Source organism: Lactuca serriola, chromosome 7 (genome assembly GCF_051521515.1).
Source record: "Lactuca serriola cultivar US96UC23 chromosome 7, Lser_US96UC23_V15, whole genome shotgun sequence".
In the NCBI taxonomy this organism is placed as follows: Eukaryota; Viridiplantae; Streptophyta; class Magnoliopsida; order Asterales; family Asteraceae; genus Lactuca; species Lactuca serriola.
The window spans coordinates 194,932,069-194,952,271 of NC_136414.1; the positions used below are offsets into that span (position 1 = coordinate 194,932,069).

General features: G+C 33.0%; 1 protein-coding gene across 1 annotated transcript; it reads right to left on the bottom strand.

Moving 5' to 3' along the window:
* Positions 1-12,243: 12,243 nt before the first annotated feature.
* Positions 12,244-17,762, bottom strand: LOC145061924 (F-box/LRR-repeat protein At3g59190-like). Its single transcript, XM_079009515.1, has 6 exons — positions 17,574-17,762; positions 17,308-17,402; positions 16,191-17,141; positions 15,918-16,073; positions 15,534-15,833; positions 12,244-12,538 (listed from the first exon to the last, which is right to left on the bottom strand). Exons 2-5 carry the CDS (start codon positions 17,341-17,343, stop codon positions 15,549-15,551), a joined length of 1,428 nt encoding a protein of 475 aa, XP_078865641.1. The 5' UTR covers positions 17,344-17,402; positions 17,574-17,762; the 3' UTR covers positions 12,244-12,538; positions 15,534-15,548.
* Between the last annotated feature and the right edge of the window lie 2,441 nt (positions 17,763-20,203).

Here is a 20,203-nt window from a genome sequence, read left to right on the forward strand (position 1 = left end):
AGTTTAATTAATTACACTTGATCACAAAATTAATTCTTAATTAATTATTGACCAATATTAATTAAACAAATATGATTTCTCCTTTAATATATTACTCTTATAACATATTAATAAATCATAATAACCTCTCTCTTTATTTATTTCTCCAATCAAGTTGTTTTGGTGAAGGCAACCCAAAAGGACCATGCACCATCGGGTCAAGTACATACCAAAATAGTTATGGACTTAGACACTAATCCAACAGCCACGTCGCCTCTCCTTCGCTCTACGCCCTGCGGACGAGATCCGTAACGCCCCGCTTTCCCCCCGTTCTTATCTGGTCTGAAGTGCAAGCCAGCTGTACGCGAGCTGGTGACCTTATCCAAACTACACCCAACGTAGTTATGCTGAACGCGACGTGTACTTGCGAGGCCTCGCACCTATAAATAGAGGAGGGCAGCCGATACTTCCACACCTTTCTCTCACAACTTTCTCTCTCTAGCCTATTTTGAGCCCCCTAAATCCTAGGTGAACCCCTAGCACCCGAAGGAAGCCCCGAGGCTCCCGGAGTCCCGAGAAAAAGGGTCTTTTGGTTTCGAAACGCTGCTCCAAGCGAAGCCCGATTTTCTTTAAAATTCGCTATAAGTGAGCTACGCCTATGCAACTTTTAATATAGCTTTCAAATAATTATAGTAATGTTATTAGGTCCTTAAAATAATTATTTGAGATATTATTATAAGTTATATAGAGTGTTGTTTAACGCTTATATAATAATAATAATAGCTAGACTATTAATTAGTCGCGGTTAACGTTAGACTAAAGCCTAGTGGTATTGATACTAGGTTTTGTCGAGGGAAATTGTTTTGAGATAACGAAGTGTTGTCCGAGTGCCGAGTCACCACTTTATCATGTGAGTGCATAGTTACTTTCAGCTTACACATAGATATGAAGTATTTTATATAAATTACGTGCTATGTGTGCATATTATCTGAGTACTTGCTGTCTATGCTAGATAAACGATTTTATACACGTTTTAAATGATTTAAACTGTATATGTATTTTATATCTACGAAAATGTTGGGGTAAAACATGAGTAGATGTAGTAGATGGTATATGAGTTGGACGATGAGTTGAGAGGTGTTATAGACCACGAGGTGAGGGTGAGAGGTGGACGATGTGAGAAGCCTTTCCCCAAATGATGGCCCCATCATTCAGCAGAGTATGGATGACAACCACAAACTATTCTAGACAGTCCAGTGGAACACTAGCAGGCTTGCAACCTGTAGGTGTTGTGAACGATGTGTTCACCGGTGTACTCTAAAAACCCATTGACATGTATTGCGAGTGGACTCTCGAAAACGATATTGTCAATAAAACCCTGGCAGATGCGCCTAAAGGACTCTACCGGCAGAAGCGCCTAATAAAGAACCTCATAACCCCGACAGATGCGCCTAAAGGACTATACCGGCAGATGCGCCCTATAGAGAATGTCACAATTCTGGAAGTTGTGCCTAAGTGATAGAATTAGCAGATGTGCTTGACAGTTGTGTCATAGGTAACGATGGACTTCGTACCTATTCCTTAAGAAAATCCTTAGGAATGAATGAACAAGAAATAGCTGATTCTTGGGGTAGACCCTTTAGAATAAAGAAGATAATGGGGATGGGTAATTGGGTTGATTGTTTGATTGTTTAAACATAATAATTATATTATTGTGGGTTGAAAACCCTATGTACTCACCAGGTTTCCCAACCTGACTCACTCAGTTTATTTATATCACATGTGTCGATATGAAGTTACATTACACTGAGAGATTAAGGAGATATAAATCACTAGTGATAATGGATGTAAGTTCTGTTCATGCTTATGTTTCTGTATTGACGATGACATCCCAAATGTTTTAAAATGAATACAAATGTTTTTCTTCGGAAATGATTTGATAACGTATTTATCATGTTTTACTAGGAACAAATTCCGCAACACTTTTATTAAAAGAGGTACTCTGATCTTTATAAAGCATAAACAAAATCGGTCTTTTCTGGCCGTGAAAATGAGGATGTCACAGCTTCATGCTTACTGTTTATGTTTAAAAAAAAAATTCAAGTACTCCTGGTTCGCGAGGGAAGGGTCCGGCTTGATCACAACGCATCCACCCATGTTTTCCCACTTAATGATTTTGGGAATTATACTATGATAACTATTATACTCTAATATATAGTCTTGAAAGATTGAAATGATTAAATGGTGTTTATGATTGAACTAAAAATGAAAATTTTAACTTATAATTTTGGAATGTTACAATGACAGAGATGTTTATAAGCTAAATATAAACTAAACTGGATTGAAAACTTTAAATATGAGAGAAAAAATAAATGGAAGACAAAATAAATCCAAAACATACTTGCAGATGTTTCTTCGACAGTCTCCTTGAAAGCCGATTCTTCAAAAACAATAACTCTAATTTCTAAAGTTTCGTGATTTGTATATTTGCAATTCATAATGGATAATAAGTGTTGATCGGTGCTTGAAGAGTGTCCATGAAGTTAAGTAAACTCCATAAATCTCATGGATATTTTTGCTGATTCATTTGGAGAGGAATGAAAGAAAAACTGGGTTAGGTAAATAATGAAAAGTGATAACGTAATTGAATTGTCTTTTCTATTTCCTTTTGAGGTAGAATATTTACACACTTTCTCCCTTAATAAAGACGAAGCAGCGAAATCCAACTGACCGACTTTCAATTGAGAGGTCATGGGTTCCAGTGACATAGATGTTAATTTAGGAGTATATTAGTTTTCCGTTCAAGAAAACTATCCACATTATTTTAGGCCCCTCCCTCTCAACTTCCCCTCAGCACCGTTGAGGGTTGATGAACACCACCCCGTATTGGTGTAGTGTTGAAGACCGTTGCGTTCTCGACGTATCTTAATGGGGAAATTGAAACATTGAATGCAATGGTCTTATTTTTCTTTTTTAAAACAATAATTTTTTACCTATAAATACATATCACCTCACCCAATTTTATTCACAACATTTTTTTTCTTTCACTATATTTTTTACAATTTCAAAACCTCTTCGACTAAAAATGAAGCAAAACCCAAACATCCATCCACCAAACCCAAACTCACGCCCACACCATAACACAACCTCTCATATGGGATTCGTTGGATATTAACCTACTAAATACACAAAGATCACCGTAAATACCATACCAACAAACTTTTGTCAATACTGCCTCACCTCCTATGCAATTTCTTTCACCAACATACTTTCAACAAAACATTTACGGGCAACAACCAAATTTGCAACAAAACCTTTTTGGTACATCATCTTCCATACCGAATTTGCAACAAAACCTTTTTGGTACACACACAACCTTTCAATCGATTCCTACCCAACAACCACCACCCGCACAACCATCGGTAGAATTTGTTATTGAAACTCAAGTTGAAGGTAGTCGGAGAAGGAAAGGGAAAAGCAAAGACAATTAAGAAGGTCCACAATGGTGGACACCCGAGGAAGAATACATTGTAGCGTAAGCATGGTGTGGGACATCAAACAGTAACACTAAAGGAAATAGTATAAAGAAAATGCTTTTTAGGAAGTGGCGCTCATAAAATTTCATGCTTTGGTAAAAAAAATTGTTGGAAAGTTTAGTATAAATATTTATATTTTTACTAACTTTGGACATATACAAATATATACATATGTTGTTTGTATAACTAACTCTACATGGGTTTGTGTTCTCCTCCACGAGGACTTCGAAACGATATATTATATGTCCAAAATGGAGTATATGTGAATGAGATATCGATACTCAAAGAAGAGTATTTGAGAATAAATTTAGCAAAAATGGATTAATGTGGGAATTAGTCCTACATTGGTAGAAAGACCAAACTCAACAAGGTTTATAAGCTTGAATGCATGTAAGGCTTACAAGCTTGTGTCTATGGTTTTACTACAATTCCTACCCGCGCGCAGCGGGGGTGCAAATCTTGCATTTCGTAGAGCAAAAACACAGAACTCGTGCATGGGCGCGACCTTTAAGGTTGTTGTACCCTGGGAACAGACAGAAAATCTGTTTAAGGGAATCGAATACTGTTAAGGTTGTTGTACCCTAGGAACAGACGACAAATATGTTTAAGGGAATCGAGTCCAACTTAAGCCTCGGCCACCACGTTTTGCTAATAATCTTTTATTTACAGGAAACTTTCAAGAGGAAAACGAAGTCCTTATACTAACAAAAATTCCATACCACAACACCGATATGCTAGGTAGCAAATGGTGAGAACTGAACTGGAGGTGCGCAAAATTCAACGGGATCTACAACAAGCTTTATTCGGAAAAGGAAAGCAGTTACAATGACTTCAATTTGTTTAAAGTCGTAAAAGCATGATATCGAGTGGAGATGGGTCATACTTTCAAGTTTGAGAGACCATGTGTGTTGTTGAGAAGAGATCCAAAATGGACTCAATGTCCAACATCGTTGTATGTGCAATCTAAGAGGTCAAGAAATTCAAGTTCGATCAACGTTTCCGATGCACAAACTCACATCGACCTTAATGAAGACACAAATGAAATTTCGGGCGAAATTGAAGAGATCTCCCCTCCTCGGCGACCGTTAGGACATGACAAGGTGAAACGCACATCAAATTATGTGGAGGAAAGTGACGAGAAAGCAAAGCATATGGCAGAAATCGAAACGAAATTCTAGGAACACATAAAACCGCAACAAGAAAAAAAAACATTTTAAGACGTGGGCACTTGAAAATACTTCGACGACAAGAAATGGATGAGGGAGATCGATAAGAGAAAGAAAAACTCATGAATGACTAGACAATTCGTAGGAGAATCACCAAAGGTTTGGCGTCAGATGATCTTGAAGTGGCGCAAGCATTCAAGGCAAAGACTTGCGAAAAAATTAAGGGTAATCTTTAAATTGTTAGGATCATTTATGCTTTTAATTTATCATAACTTTTGTTTGGTCTTGTAATGTTTTCAGTCTCAACTTAAATGTTATGCTTTTAGTTAAATAGAAAGTCTTTATTTAAATGATATGTTTTATAAAATTATATAACTTGTTTTTATAATGTGACAACTGTCAATTTTGGGTCAAACAAAGTCAACTAAGTCAACTCGACTAGTATTAGGATTTTAGGATAAGCATCATGTTTTCCTAGTGTACAATTTACAATAATAATACAAAGTATCTCTCTCGATTGCCAATTATCAAATATAAACCATAATTAGGATTAGTAACCAAACAACTCGATAATTCACCTATATATTATTTGGGAATAAATAATATTCATAACATAAATGTAGTAGAGTTCATAAACCTGACACTACGTGACAAAATAATGACAATGCTACAAACACAACTTTTTGGTGAATTCGTCACCAGATGCGACAAAGTCTATACCCGTCTAAACACCAAATTTCAACAAAACAAACCTGGAAATTCAACCTAACTATTCATGTAACGTATTATTAATTGATAACAATATTTGTTATAATAATTCAGATTTTTCTAATTCAAATTAAATATTTATACATACTTTATACCTTACTTTCTATTAAAAACACATCATTTTTATAGAAATCCCACCCTTTTATAAAAATGACTAGATTTTATATAAAATTAATCTAGCTAGTTTGACTTTAGGGGGTTATGAACCTAAAAAGGAGACAACTTGGTCCTCTTCTTCCCAAGTCCAATCCTTCACCCTTACCTATGCACACCCCACCCTACCCACCCCCACCCCCACCCCCACCCTCCTTTCCCTCCCTCGTTTATGTTTTGACCGAGAGCACTTCACCCACCACCATTTTCAACATTTTTCACTCTTCTTCTCCAACTTAATCTCTAATCTTCCAACCCTAAATTCTTCCAAGTGTTCTTGAACTTTTGGTAAGTACTTCCTTCATCTTTTAGTGATTCTACACACTTCTATACTAGTTTCAATCCATTTACACACAATATCATGTGTTACTATTCATAGCATCTTCAAATCTTCATAGTGTTCTTGACTTGAAACTTTCCTTCTACAACCTTCCATTCATCAAGAAAACACATAAGGTGAGTTCATACCCCTTCATTTTCGAGATTTCTAAGTTTTAGGGAGAGAATACAAGTAAACTTGTAAAAATATACAAGTTGTTATGAATACTTACTTATATTTTGTGTAAAAGTGCTAAACACATGAAATAAGGTTATTACCAAGTTTTATGAACATTTAGATGTAAATGTTTGTTCAAAATACAAAACTATGAAAAACAAGTATAAACATGCTAACTGTTCTTATGAAAAAAAGTTATAAACTCAAAACCATAAAAGCTAGGGTTTTTACGAGCATAATATGATTTTTCTAGCAAAAATGGTTATAACCAAATTATTAGACCATTTTTGTGGGATATAAACCAAAATATGTTATTGTTAACATATGTCTTGAAACTAGTCAAAAATACCAAATATTTTGTTTTACAAAAAGAAAACTTCAAAATCTATCATTTTATGAAAAAGTGGGTTTTCTAACAAAAATGGTCATAACTAAGTTATGACACCATTTTTGTGGGTTTTGAACAAAAATATGTTGTTTAAAATATATAAAGTTACCTTGACCTAAAAATCACAAAAATGTAAAAATAAGTCTACATAACTTTATTTCACATTTGCCAGTTGTGACGTTAAAAGTCAAAAACTAGAAAAATTGAGATTTTCATACTAAGATCTCATTTATTTGTGATAGATGTAAAACACGTGTATTTATGAATATCTAAGTATATTAGTCTCTCTCTCTCTCTCTCTCTATATATATATATATATATATATATATATATACATATATATATATATACATACATACATATATATATATATGTATATGTATATATATATATGTATGTATATATATATATATATATATATATGTATGTATATATATATATATACATATATATATATATATATATATATATATATGTATATATATATACGTATATATATATGTATCTATGTATATATATATATATACATATATATATATATGTATGTATATACATATATATATATATATATGTGTATATATATATATATATATATATGTATAGTTTATGGATCATTAACACTATCGTAACATGTTGAGCAAAGTGAATATATATATATATATATATATATATATATATATATATATATATATATATATATATATATAGTTAAGATCAAATAAGAAGGAAATTTTTGGTAGGAGGTAAGAAGTTTTTTTTCTATATATTTTTTTCGCGAACAAACAAAATGAATCATTAGATGATTCATTTGTAAGATGATTCACAAGAAAAAATTCTCAAAAAAAACATCTCCATGATTCATTTATACAATGATTTTGTTGTTATTCACTAAAATTGTCACAAAAGTGAATTTTTTCTTAATTTACTTAAAAATGAATCATAAAGATGTTTTTTTGGGAATTTTTTCTTGTGAATCATCTTACAAATGAATCATCTAGTGATTCATTTCTTTTGTTCGTCAAAAAAAAATATGTAGAAAAAACACTTCTTACCTTCCTACCAAAAAAAATTTCTTACCGGATCTATATATATATATATATATATATATATATATATATATATATATTATACTATTTTTATTATCATGGAAAAGTGATAATTACACATACAAAAGTTTTCATTACACTATACGTAAACTCGTTGAATCAAATTTGTGAGTCGAAGTCTTCATCGTACCTATCAGTGTACCTACAAAAGTCCTGTATTATAACCAGAATCTCCCGTAAGAGAGCGTGATACTTGTGTATAGATCTATACGGGACTAACAATCTCGCAACTAAGCTGCTTGAAACAGCTAGACCGACAGGTCTGGGGTGACAAATGTCATAACATTCGGACGCCTGAAGAACGTTGTAACAGGCCATCTATGTCTTTAACACGGTTATAACAACTCACATGGGGAAACAACGGATACATTTAGTTTACGGGGAAACACACATTCAAACGGTTTTATATAAATTAAAACTGCATATTACTATTTTAAGTATGGAAATACTTGTACATTTTGGTCTTAGGGTTTCTAAGACTCATTTTTAAGGAAAATATTAGATTTTCTGGAAACAAACACTATCATTTTACAAGGAAAGGCTTACATTTCTTCATACAAATTCTTATGAACTCACCAATTTAGTTGTTGACACTCTTTCAAAACTACTTGTATTATCAGGAATTCACTAAAACAGGTAACTACAAGCTTTTGAGGATGGGACACTAAGGCGTCATACAAATATTTTTATCATCATATTGTAATTGATTTTGAAACATGTAACTCTTACAACAATATAACTTTTTCAATTATATTTATGATGCTTGTGTTTGCTTTGGTCACTACTATTCATTATGTTATGATACAATACATGAAAGTCATCCACCCCAAGACGTTTCCGCCATCCTGATTTGGGGGTGTGACATATAATTATTGAAAAAAAAATGAAAACTGAAAAAAAAAAAAAAAAGATAAACTCAAAATTAAAAAAGATGATTTGGAAATTAATGTGGGGTGGTGGTGTGTTGGGTATTTCCATAAAAAAATGATGATGTGTTGAGAGTGAGGTGACATATGATGTGTAAAAAATTTGGTGCGGAAGGGTTAACCCCACCACCCTTATACTATACCGCTTTTTATTTTAGAATATTAACAAAAGTGACCTCAATTTATATTAATAAGAGTTGTAAATATTCTGATCGATACCCAATTAGTCCTTTGGTGATATGAGTCCGATTAGATGATGCCTAACGATTAATCCTTACATGTAAAATGAGTTAGTATTTAGAAGCCAATGAATATCTAACATTTTAACAAAGTTATATCTCAATAGATACTATTTGAGAAATTATTAGTGTTGTATTAATTGCATTAACCTATTTTGTTACGATATTAGTGATATTTACTAGCTTATAACATATTAGTTATATCTAGTTTTTTCAAATTTAATGGATATATAATTTAGGGTCACCGACTGACTTGATCGACTAATCTCTAGTCGCTAGTCGACCGGCATAGTATCGTCTAGAAACTTTACAACCTTCATTAATACCAATGAAAATAACTTGATAAATTAGAAAATAACCAACTAATCTAAATGGGTCATTTCAAACCTAAATTCGGTATGGTAAAGGTTACCAGGGTTACCTGAGCCGTTTAGTGGTCCACCCAAACTTAAAGACCTTTTGGAATGTGATACTCACCACCTCCCCAAACAACATTCGGAAGCTCTGCTATTAGACAAAAAGGGATCCGATGGTGAAGATATTGTAATTTTGTGGTGAAGATATTGGGACTTTATGGGTGGGTTCTTGCTTCTTTTACTATTTTTATTTATTTATTATGGTGTTATAATTTATAAAACACAATATGGAATTTATAATCCTAGTTTGGATAACAATTAGCTAGTGTGGAACGATCTGACATTTTCCAAATAAAAAACAAAAAATCATAGTGTAGGTCATTAGTTACCCTTAGATATCTTAATTAAGAACTATTAATAGGATGTTAGTATTGCTTGTCCCTTCTTTTAAACCCTCATTTCAACATGTTCGAAATTTGATTATCAAATGTGGAATATTAACAACAATTTGAAATACAATGAAAAGTCTAGAACATGATGAAGATTCTAAAATGTCGTACTCCAAAATGGTGTCCAACATAAACCACACAATGCATTTCCAATGAAAACAACGTTGATAGATTTTCATTTAACATGACGATATGTATGTAGATTGTGACACTTTTTTGTTAGAGTAAATTATAATTTGTGACTCAATAATAGTGTGAAATATTGTATGTGAATGTGTTAAAAGTGAGTATCTTTGTAATAGAAGTGTTTACGCCAAAAAAATGTATTTTGGTCATTTTCTGTATATAATGAAATTGAGAATATTAGTGAAAACTATGTTTGCTATAAGTAAATATGATGTTTGTAATGTAGTAGTGGTGTACAATATACAAGTGTATATATTAAAAACTAGACAAAACTGCTAATAAATTTCTAAGTGTATGATAGATGAGTGATATGATTTTGGGGTGAAAATAAGTTCTTAATAAAAATGACTTAATGTAATAAAAGTGGGATATGATAGTTAAGGGTAAAATAGGAAAATTCTAAAGAATTGATGAATTCCAGTAACCACGACGTTGTGGAAGTGGTGTCATGACGTGGTTCTAAAGCGGTAATCTTTTGATGTAAAGTGGATAGTGAGGGTAATGTATTTTGAATTGCCACAACATGGTGAAGGATAGATCGTGGTGGAAAGTAGAATGTTATGTTCTTTCATGACAACTTTTAGTGATGGAAAAAAATGTCACGAATAATGGGAAATCGACGTCGTGGAGAGATAATGACGCCACGACGTGACATGGGTATTACCACGATGTGGCAACGCGGTAAATAAAAATATGATAAAAGGAACGAGAGCTCCTTTTAGCTCTCATTTTCTCATACCTCGTTCCAAAACAGAAAAACTCGAAGAAAAAGATATTTTGATTAAATTTTAAAGGAGAAAGAATGAGAGATTAAGAAGGAGCTACCAAGTTATTGTTTAATTAAGAGTGAGTTTTATGTGTTAGCTAGTTTACGAATTAGGGCAGATTTGAGTTTAGGGTTTAATAACCCAAATGATGATAATCAATTTCTATATTGAAATTCTAGTGTTTGTTAGCAAATAGAGGTGGTAATTATATGATTCTAAGTATATAAAGTAATATCAACAATCAATTATGTGAACTTGGGGATGAATTGCTATGAACCCTAAAAATTTAAGTTGATGATTTTGATGAATTGAGTTTATAATATGTGTAATAGAGTACATAGATGATTAATTTGAAGTATATGAATGAATTGAGTATTTGAAAATTGTGTTGCACATAATTGAGTATTATGGAGCTATATGTGGTGTTATTGATTTCGAATAAAGTCATAACACCTAAAAAAATTTACTTATGAGTAGGTTTCGGTTAAGCAAGGGTTGGGACGGGATTCCACGGGATTGGAACAAGCTCTAATTAGCCTAATCAAGATGAGTACGTAGTTTAACTTTAACTCATGAGATAAATTGTGTTATGCAAATTAGAATGGTATATTCACATTTATGTTGTAAATGGGTTTTGCAGTATCATGAAGAGTACATTAATATGACTTATATAGAGTTTGCGCCTATATTGATGAAATTGTCTCAAGAGATTGATGTTGAGTTTGATGTTAAGATTAATGTTAATGAAGTCATATATGAGTAAGATGACAAGTTCTAAATAAAATGGAAAGCCTCGTTGATAAAATTTTATAATTGTTGAGTTGATTTTAAAAATTGTTTAGAAATGTTATAGTTAAATAAATCACTAAACTAGTGCTTATTTTTTGAGTTTGGATTATGTTAAGTAGGAAATACAAATCAAGGCAATGGGATAACATGCATGGAGAAGTAAAAGATATTTAGATAAAAGTATAGTGTCTTTTGTAAAACTCTTTGTAACACCAGACAAATCTTGGGTGTAGTTTTAGTGTGTGCTGTTTATATTACTTTTGTTTGTAAATACCTAACTTATCCTTTGTTTTGATGTATAATATTTGAAAAAAGTTTATGCGTATTTTGTGTATAAAATGTTGGAGAAATCTAGTAGTTACACAGACCCAAACTTGGTGTGACCATTATGTGAAGCTACAAACTCGGGTGAGATATGATGTTCCTTTCAGGAAACACATTTTAGGAGGTGGCTTAATATCCATGGTCGCATTGAAATAGACCCTTTGCTTACGCATTACACGTTCTGCGAAGACCTTGTTATAAATCCAAAAAAAAAAAAAAAAACGAAATGGAGAAAATATTCTTCCAACTACACTTCAAACCAATAGAAATAGAATAGAGCCAAATGCTTCAGGAGATTAACTGTTAGCCAAGCCATTCTAATGAGTTGGTATAGGTTTGTCTCTTGTACGGACAATTTTCTCTCTTTCTTGAGTTATATGAACTCAATATGTGAATTTAATCATGTTTCACAAAGCTGAGATATATCTCCATCAACAAAAGATCTTGGAAGCATGAAATGTGTTATCAATATTCAGTGGGACCTGTACTAAACATCTTCATGTTTGATTAAGCATAAGTCCATATGTCTGGACATTGGTATCTATATTTCTTTGTTGCATTCAACGAAATGGAGTTCGTTGATATTTTCACGGCATCCTAATTGAGAAAATGCAATTCATGAACTTGTATCACTTGAATTTTTAAAAAATATATACTTAAAGAACTTCATCCACATGTCATCCAAGGAACCAAGTTTTATATGCTGGAATACAAAATCAAATCTAGCGGTAACATCAAGTGTTATCAACCATACATCTACTATACCAAAGATTAGCATCCAAAATCCAAAAATGGCATTGGCATCCATATGTTTTTTTTCCATACATCTTGATGTCCAAAATTTATTTCTCCTAAGGAGTATTCATACCAACACAATACCTTGTTATTATCTTATTAATCCGGTCTGCACCTGAGATGTATAATCACACATGCACAATACATAAGCCTGAAGACCAAGTGAGTTTAATACGAGTAATAATAACAAGAAGATAAATCAACATATAGAAAAAAAATGCAATACATGAAATTTCAACCATCGTACACATGTTATGCCATCGATCTGTAACATCCTTAGAATTTTATGTAGTTCAATTAACTGTATTTGGGAAACTGAGCTTATCATTGTACAGGTCAAGTAATTGTTTTTTGCGAAACTGAGATTATCATTATGCTTTCAGTGTCCTATTTTTTAGAACGACAAACTCACACACTCACTAATCCTACTCCTAAATCTACACTATTGTCCACTACGAGCATTGAACCCTTAACCTATTGGATGATAGATAAACAAACCAGTGATTAGTAATGTGCGCTAATACCGAAACACTAGTGATGTCCAAAGCAAACAAATTGATAATAATATTGAAAATTATATGTTGATTCTAACTCACAAATAATAAATTTTACTATTATTTAATTACCAAGTTTCGTTCAGAAATCAATTTGGATTCACGATCAGTATTTAATGTAAGGTAGAATTAGAATGTCACTTTGTCGAGTGAAATAAAAGACGTTATAGATAAAGTAAAACCAACCTAAAGATTGCAGATCTTGATTGGTACCCCACACAAAATGAATCATGTCCTTAAAGGTTTTTACGCACTCTAGTTGTTGTAAGTTGCAACATAGAACCCCATTATTTAGTGTAGTTATCGTCTATTCCAACAACAATGGAAGAATTGATAAACGCGAAGAGGTTAATCAGAAACAAATCGAAGAAATTTGTGTTGTAGTGGGATTGGAAGTGTGGAATAAATGAGACCTGAGAGGAACTATTTATACTAAACCGAAAAGCCTATAAGTCAAAAAAATCAGGTGTAATGACGACACCTGGCCTCTCATCTCTCACAAGCTATCAAAACTAGATAAAATCTAGTGAGTTAGCATCGTTATCTGGAAGCTCATCCAAAGTGAAAGTGTGGTCAACATGTTGATCGAGTCTGTCCAACCTAATCGGACCGAACTTTGCAAAAAATAAAAGCTCCTTTGATCCCGATACGAAGTGCAAAGTGCGCCTAAAATGCGTCATTTTACGAACCACACGTCCCCGGCCTCTGTCTGGATAGGTGCGTGTGGGCTTGGCCCATCCCTCAACCTCCACTAAAGCAGTTGAAGTTAAGGCAAGGAAAGCCTTAGACACCCACAAAACTTTCTTCTTCCCACCAATGTGGGACAATGGGAAACTTGTGGACTTGCATTTTACCCATTAATTAAATTTCCAACATATACCGCTAAGCCATATACCCTTTAGTCAGAGTAATTAAGTTGATAACTTGACAATTTTTGGAGGACCGAGATTTCTATAAAGAAAATCATAGTTTTTTGGTGTCTTAACGATGAACCAAATGGTGATGTTACGGAGATTCAAAATGATCAATGAAGTTGGGTTGACATGTTATGGAATTGGGTAGTCTTTCAGGCATCAACAATAGGAGTTTATGTTGTTCATTTCATACTTGGCAACATACATGCAATTTAAAGTCGTTGGAAGTAATGGGTGAACTCTAGAGAGTTCTACGAATTTCAGTGAGGTTATATACCTAAGTATCAGTAAAAATGTCAGGTATAATCAGAAGGATTTAAATAGTTAAGGTTATTTGGTGATTTAAGATCTTGTGTGTGAGTTACTGATTGGTTGTGTTTGCATGACATATAAGTTGGGAACCAGAAATTTGGTGTGCCCCATGTGTTAGACTGTTAGTGTCGTAAACGATTGAGATTTTTCTGAACTATGAGATGAATTTTCCTGCTGTAAATTATGTATGTAGAGCATATGAACACAAGTTAATTAGTGTCAATTGTGTAGTTGTGGTAAGACTAAAGACTTCTTAGTGTCTTGTTGAGGAGTAAGAAGTGATGGTAAGTCATTGAGTGGCAGGGTTTATGATTGTTAGACACTCAAATAGTGGGTTTTGGTGTCACTTTTTGTGGAAATTAATGATGATGAGATTGAGTGAATGGTGGCTTTAGCGAGTCACAGTGGGAACATTGACAGATGGAATTGATGTGGTTCAGAGTTGTCCCCATTGGTGAAAAGTGTTACTTAATTATTTGAAAAATGAGGTTTTGATGATTCAGGAGACTTTGAAAATAGGACTGATAGCTTTTGTCAGCGAGCTAATGTTTGAGAATAGGTCCTTGAAGTGGATTGAGAGTACTCATAAATATTGCCGTCAGTACCAATAGACAGAGTTGTGACTATGATGTAGTAGGGTGAAGTTGATGAAGAGTTTGTTAATTTTATAGTGTGATGAAAGATTGATTGATCAAGGGTTTCATGTTGGGGAGAGTGGAACTCTCCAAGTTGGAGGCTGGAAGATTTTTTGGCAGATGGATTCAAGGAAATCATGATGAATAGACATTGTTAAGATAATGTTTTGAGGATGTAGAAGTTGAGGGTTCAAAAGTGTGATAGTAGAGTATACATAAGGGTAGTGATAGTGGTCGTATGAGATCCTAAATCTTGGTGTTGACCTTATAATGCTAAGTTGTTATAGTTGTGCCATAGTAGGAGTTACCTCTTCATTAGAGACTTAAGATGGAAATTGTGGGCTTTGAGGTTTGAATCTTAAATAAATGATTTTGTCGATGAAATGTATTAAGAAACTTATTAAAGTCCTAAGTTGACTTAGGTAATTAGGTTGACATGATGTAAATGTCCACCTATAATTGAAAGGGGTGCATGAGGATATGTTGTTGTTGGCATTATCTCGTGGGGTTGTTTTGATTCGTTGGTTATGGTATCTCTTAATGGGGTGGGATGTTAATCGGTGATGGTATTATTTACAAACTGTATTATGTAAAAGAGAATTTTTGGGTGTACTTTTTGGTAAAATTAGTGTGTTCCACTATAGCATACATTCTGAAGATGCAAAATAAATACTAAAAAAAACGAAAGTACTTACGGTTTTCTTTAGATTTCATGAGAACTTGACGTGACATGCTGTAGAGCTCCTTTGGATTGTTTCTAATTCTGTCCTGGCTTGTGCTTGCTTCTTTAGATCTGGTAGCCGAGTCTTAGACCACACGATGTCCATCCTCTCCAAAACACACGCATACTTCAAAATGCATTTGAGGAAATATATTTCTGAATCATTAGCATGAAAGTTCTTGAAAGTAACTATTTTCAGGCAACTCAACATGCATATAGGTACTAATATCAAAATTGGATCGTTTTCACCAAGGCACATGTGGTGCTCGAATCCCTGTACACCAGTTAGAAAATAATTATGTTAATATCATCATCATCTTTGGCAACATGTTTCGATTTTGAGTATCGAGTAATCCACCTCCAGAAGACAAATAGATTGTAGAATTGGACAGAAGTAAAGCAGATCCATCAGACCTCCAAACGGATATTTCCCACTTTCCATAGTCAACACTAAATGCCTCAAATTTGAAAAAACCGGAGAATAGTGGACCATGTTATCTGCAAATATAAGAGACTTTGCATAGGAAAGAAAACACGCAAACACAAAAGTCAGTATGACAACATTGCACGAAGAGGTGAGTACTAAGTAGCAATATGTTTCATTCAAGAAGTAGATTAGATTGCCAATTACCTCCATAATGCGATTAGATATCCTCAAAGACACAACATATCGAAGTTGTTTGAGTAGATCAATAGCTCGATATGTGACTTCTGTTTCCCTCTCTTGGGGAATAGGAATGTGAATGCATGCATCGATTAGGGATAAGGCATTATTCAATAGAATATCATTTAATAGGTTTCCAAAATATTTAAAATATGTAAGATTTACTGCATCAATCTTGATATTACAGCCACTAGTATCGTCGAATTCTCCAAAATATGGCAGATCATGTATGGTCAAGCTCTTTAAGGTGGAACTAGAAATCACAATGTTATTCAAGTTCACCAAGTAGCAATCTAATAAAACCAGTTCTTCTAGAAACGGGCATCCTGAGAAAAGTTTTTCTGTAGAGGCATCATCTGGGAACCGAACTAAAGATAGGTGCAAGGTTTTGAGGAATGGAAAAGAAACGTGAGATGGGAGTTCAATAACACAATCCATTTTTATTTTCAGGCTTACCAATGGTGTGCTATCAAGCATACACCGAGGAATCACAAATGGGTCCACTCCAAAGAGACATAAATCAAGCTCCTGAACATTGTGCATGATTGCATAAGAAATCCATGAATGTATTTTAGATGCATTGTTGCAAACAAAACATGATAGATGGAATTTTTCCATATTTGATGGATCCCGCAACGCGAGGACTCTGTCTACAAAGTTTATGAAGGAAGACACCTCAGGCCGACACCGACCATCAACTGTTTTAGCATACAACAATCCATCATTAAAATCAATGTTAGGTGCAGAAGCCCAGAGGTTCTTCCATCTTGTAGACAATATGGACATCTTTACAACTTCTTTTGTGGGAATAAAAGATAGAATTTGATGAAGAATACAATCAGGTAAATTGCTGATATCATCAACCGTATCACCACTTTCATGTTGTTCGTGGCCTTTGCCTGTTTTCCGAAACACAGACTACATGCAAAATGTCAATTATTAGCATCTTCATGATCAAAGAAACTGAATTCGTTAAAAAAAAAAAGCAATTCAACTAGATCATAATGGCTTAAATTAACTAGGAACTTTTCATTACTTTCATGGCCAAACCAGGCACCTTTTGAGAAAAATCGGTACAAATTACCTTCAGCTTACAGCGAATAAACTTATGAAGAGTCATTGATCTGGCAAACAGCTTGATAGTTTCTTGAATTCACTTGTCCTAAAATTTCTGGGAGACTAAATGTAAATAACACAATCAGTAAAAGACGCCATGAAGTCAGTCGATTACTATATAAGTATGATAAACAAGATTGATTTTAATGCATTATCCAGACATAAGATCTTCATAATTGATCTTATAAGACATTCGCATATAAACACACACGAGAAAAATAGAGAGAAACTAACTTTTGATCGGAGTCACGAGTTTTTGATATATTGCGCATAACGAACTCTAGAGCCTCAGTTCGAGACTCTTTATCAGAGAATGATCGAGAGTTTTGCCGGAATTTGGCATGGCGGTTAAAACGAAGAAAGGGGTTGTGTTCGAGGGAAGAACTTGGACTGGCGGCTTTACCCCCCGCCCCTCTTTATATATATAACCTTACACATTTAGTCCCTTAAGTCACGATATCAATGAATAACAGCCCCGTATATTAATAAGCCCACGAATGTTTTGGAGTAGAACATGTCCAAAACTGGAATAAACGCGTAAAAATGTACCAAACAATAACTAAATGCAAAAAGTGGAATATTTTTAGGTTTTGACAATTCTGAAACCGCGGGAGAGACTTCTACACCACTTTTGGTGTTTTGACACCGTGGGAAAAACAACAATAAAATCGTCTTACACTTAAATCAATCAATTAAGTAAACAATGTAACATAAAACATTCATAAGATTAAAAGAAAAAGAATCCAAATACATTGTTTATAAATCTAAAACGTTCAAACCCAAATACAATACAAGAAAAGAAATCAAAACATACTCCGGGCCGGTTGCGATCACGAGAGGAACTAGTTGTTCATGATTGTATAAGCTGCAAACATGATGTTGATGATGAATATGATTCCAAAAGTGACTTGAAGGAATTCTTCACTCTTAATGAATGAGGCTTTGATATTGATCCAAGATGGATTGAAAGTGTTTAAGGATGTTTTGGAAAAAGTGGCATAGCCACATAGATGCACCAACGGGACCCATCCACACAAATTGAAGGTGTATATATATATATATATATATATATATATATATATATATATATATATATATATATATATATATATATATATATATATACACACACTAGCAGGACACCCGCGCACAGCGGGGGACGATGATTAGTTTTCTTTCATTGATTATTTTCTTTTCGAAAACATGACATATTCAGAAAATATAAACATATAATAAAGTGAAGTGAATGTGGAGATTTTAAGGATGAATGGTATTTTTTTTTTTTGACATATTTGGATTGTAGAGTATATGTTGGGGTAGGTGAGTTGGTTGAAATCTTTTAACTTTTACTATTGAGATGAATTTATTTATGTTAAGATGCTATCTTTATTTTATAAGAAAAATATTTTTATTGTATAAAGGGAAAGCAAATTAGAACGACTGAATAAATTTGTAAGAACCCTACTTTTTTATATAACTTGATAAAAAATTGTTAGGTCGCATAAATACATAACTAAAGCCTAAATTTTATTGTTATGTAACTTCTTTTTCATCTTAAACGAAATGGTCACTAATTTTTTTCGCATATTGAGCTTCCTTAATTATAAAGTTGTAAAATTGTCGTTAATTTTAAAAATTATGAAAATGCCTTTGATTTTGTTAACTATATAAAAACATCATATTGTCTAAAAATAAAGGAATAATATTTTAAAAAGTCTAAAGAATAGGAAGAGCAAAAAAAATGGTTGGGTAACAAAGTTAAACTACCATCCATATTTACGCAATTCTACACAATTCTAATGAAACGTACGTATATTTTTAGGTTGTGTAAAAAGCATGGGTTGAATTTCTAAAAATCATGGGTTAAATACAAGAAATGTCAACTTCTATTTGATGTCATCATTTGCCAATAATTTTTCGATTTTGTGTTATGCTAGGTTAGAAGTATCCTACCCCAACACTAACATGAAAATAAAAAAATAAAAATAAAAATAAAAATCCATTCAATTTTCTTGTTTGCTTACTTTTAAATGAAGCATATATGATTTAAAAATCATGGGTTAAATACAAGAAATGTCAACTTCCATTTGATGGCTTAATTATATGTAAATGCTATGACCATATACATATTGTCTAAAAATTAATGGGAGTGAGAAAATTAATTTAACTATGTTCAGATGCCTAGACATAGTTAAATATGCTAAACATTAGGTTGACATAAACCAGTTAAGATCTCTTGAGCCCTGTTTGCCACAATTAAGATATTATGATCAACAAAATATATGCTAAGATTCTAATATAAAAGGCTCATTAAGTAATTTTTTAAATTGTTCCATTTTGTCACATATGATCAACATCATAAATTTAACATTTTTCAAGAAAGTTAACAAAAATCAACTGATTTTGCAGTGAAAGTGAAGGATCATGCTAACTCTACCCATCTTTACTTAACTACACATATCTTGATGAAAAATGCAACGCCAATCAAGTGAAGCGCTACCATTGCATCTGAGGATTGTTCAATGTTGTTTCCCAGCTTTAAAAGTCACCTGCACTTTTTTTGTAGCTCGTTGATACAGTCTCTAAATCTCCTTTATTTGTGTAATTTGTGGTTATGGTCATCCAATGACCTTCCTTAAGTTGAAACGATTTCTTGTCTTTTTTAAATCAACTTTAAATATCAGACCTTGAAGCCGAAAAACAATGCATTAGTTCCTCAATTAAAAGTAAAATATGTTGACTTTTGAAGCAAATAGGATACTGATAACCACATAAAATAGTTTAGTCATTTAAATGCAAAAAGAGGCACAAAAAGCTTATTGTGCAGTTTAGAGAAAATGGTAAATAAACATTTTGAAGTTCAT

What these genes read in the sequence shown, in the direction of transcription:
- LOC145061924 (XM_079009515.1), bottom strand. Translation starts at nt 17,343, where the DNA reads ATGACTCTTCATAAGTTTATTCGCTGTAAGCTGAAG. An exon ending in TTATTCGCTGTAAGCTGAAG is followed by an intron (nt 17,142 to 17,307) that starts GTAATTTGTACC and finishes TTTTGCATGTAG; the next exon opens with TCTGTGTTTCGGAAAACAGG. An exon ending in TATCTAATCGCATTATGGAG is followed by an intron (nt 16,074 to 16,190) that starts GTAATTGGCAAT and finishes TCCTATGCAAAG; the next exon opens with TCTCTTATATTTGCAGATAA.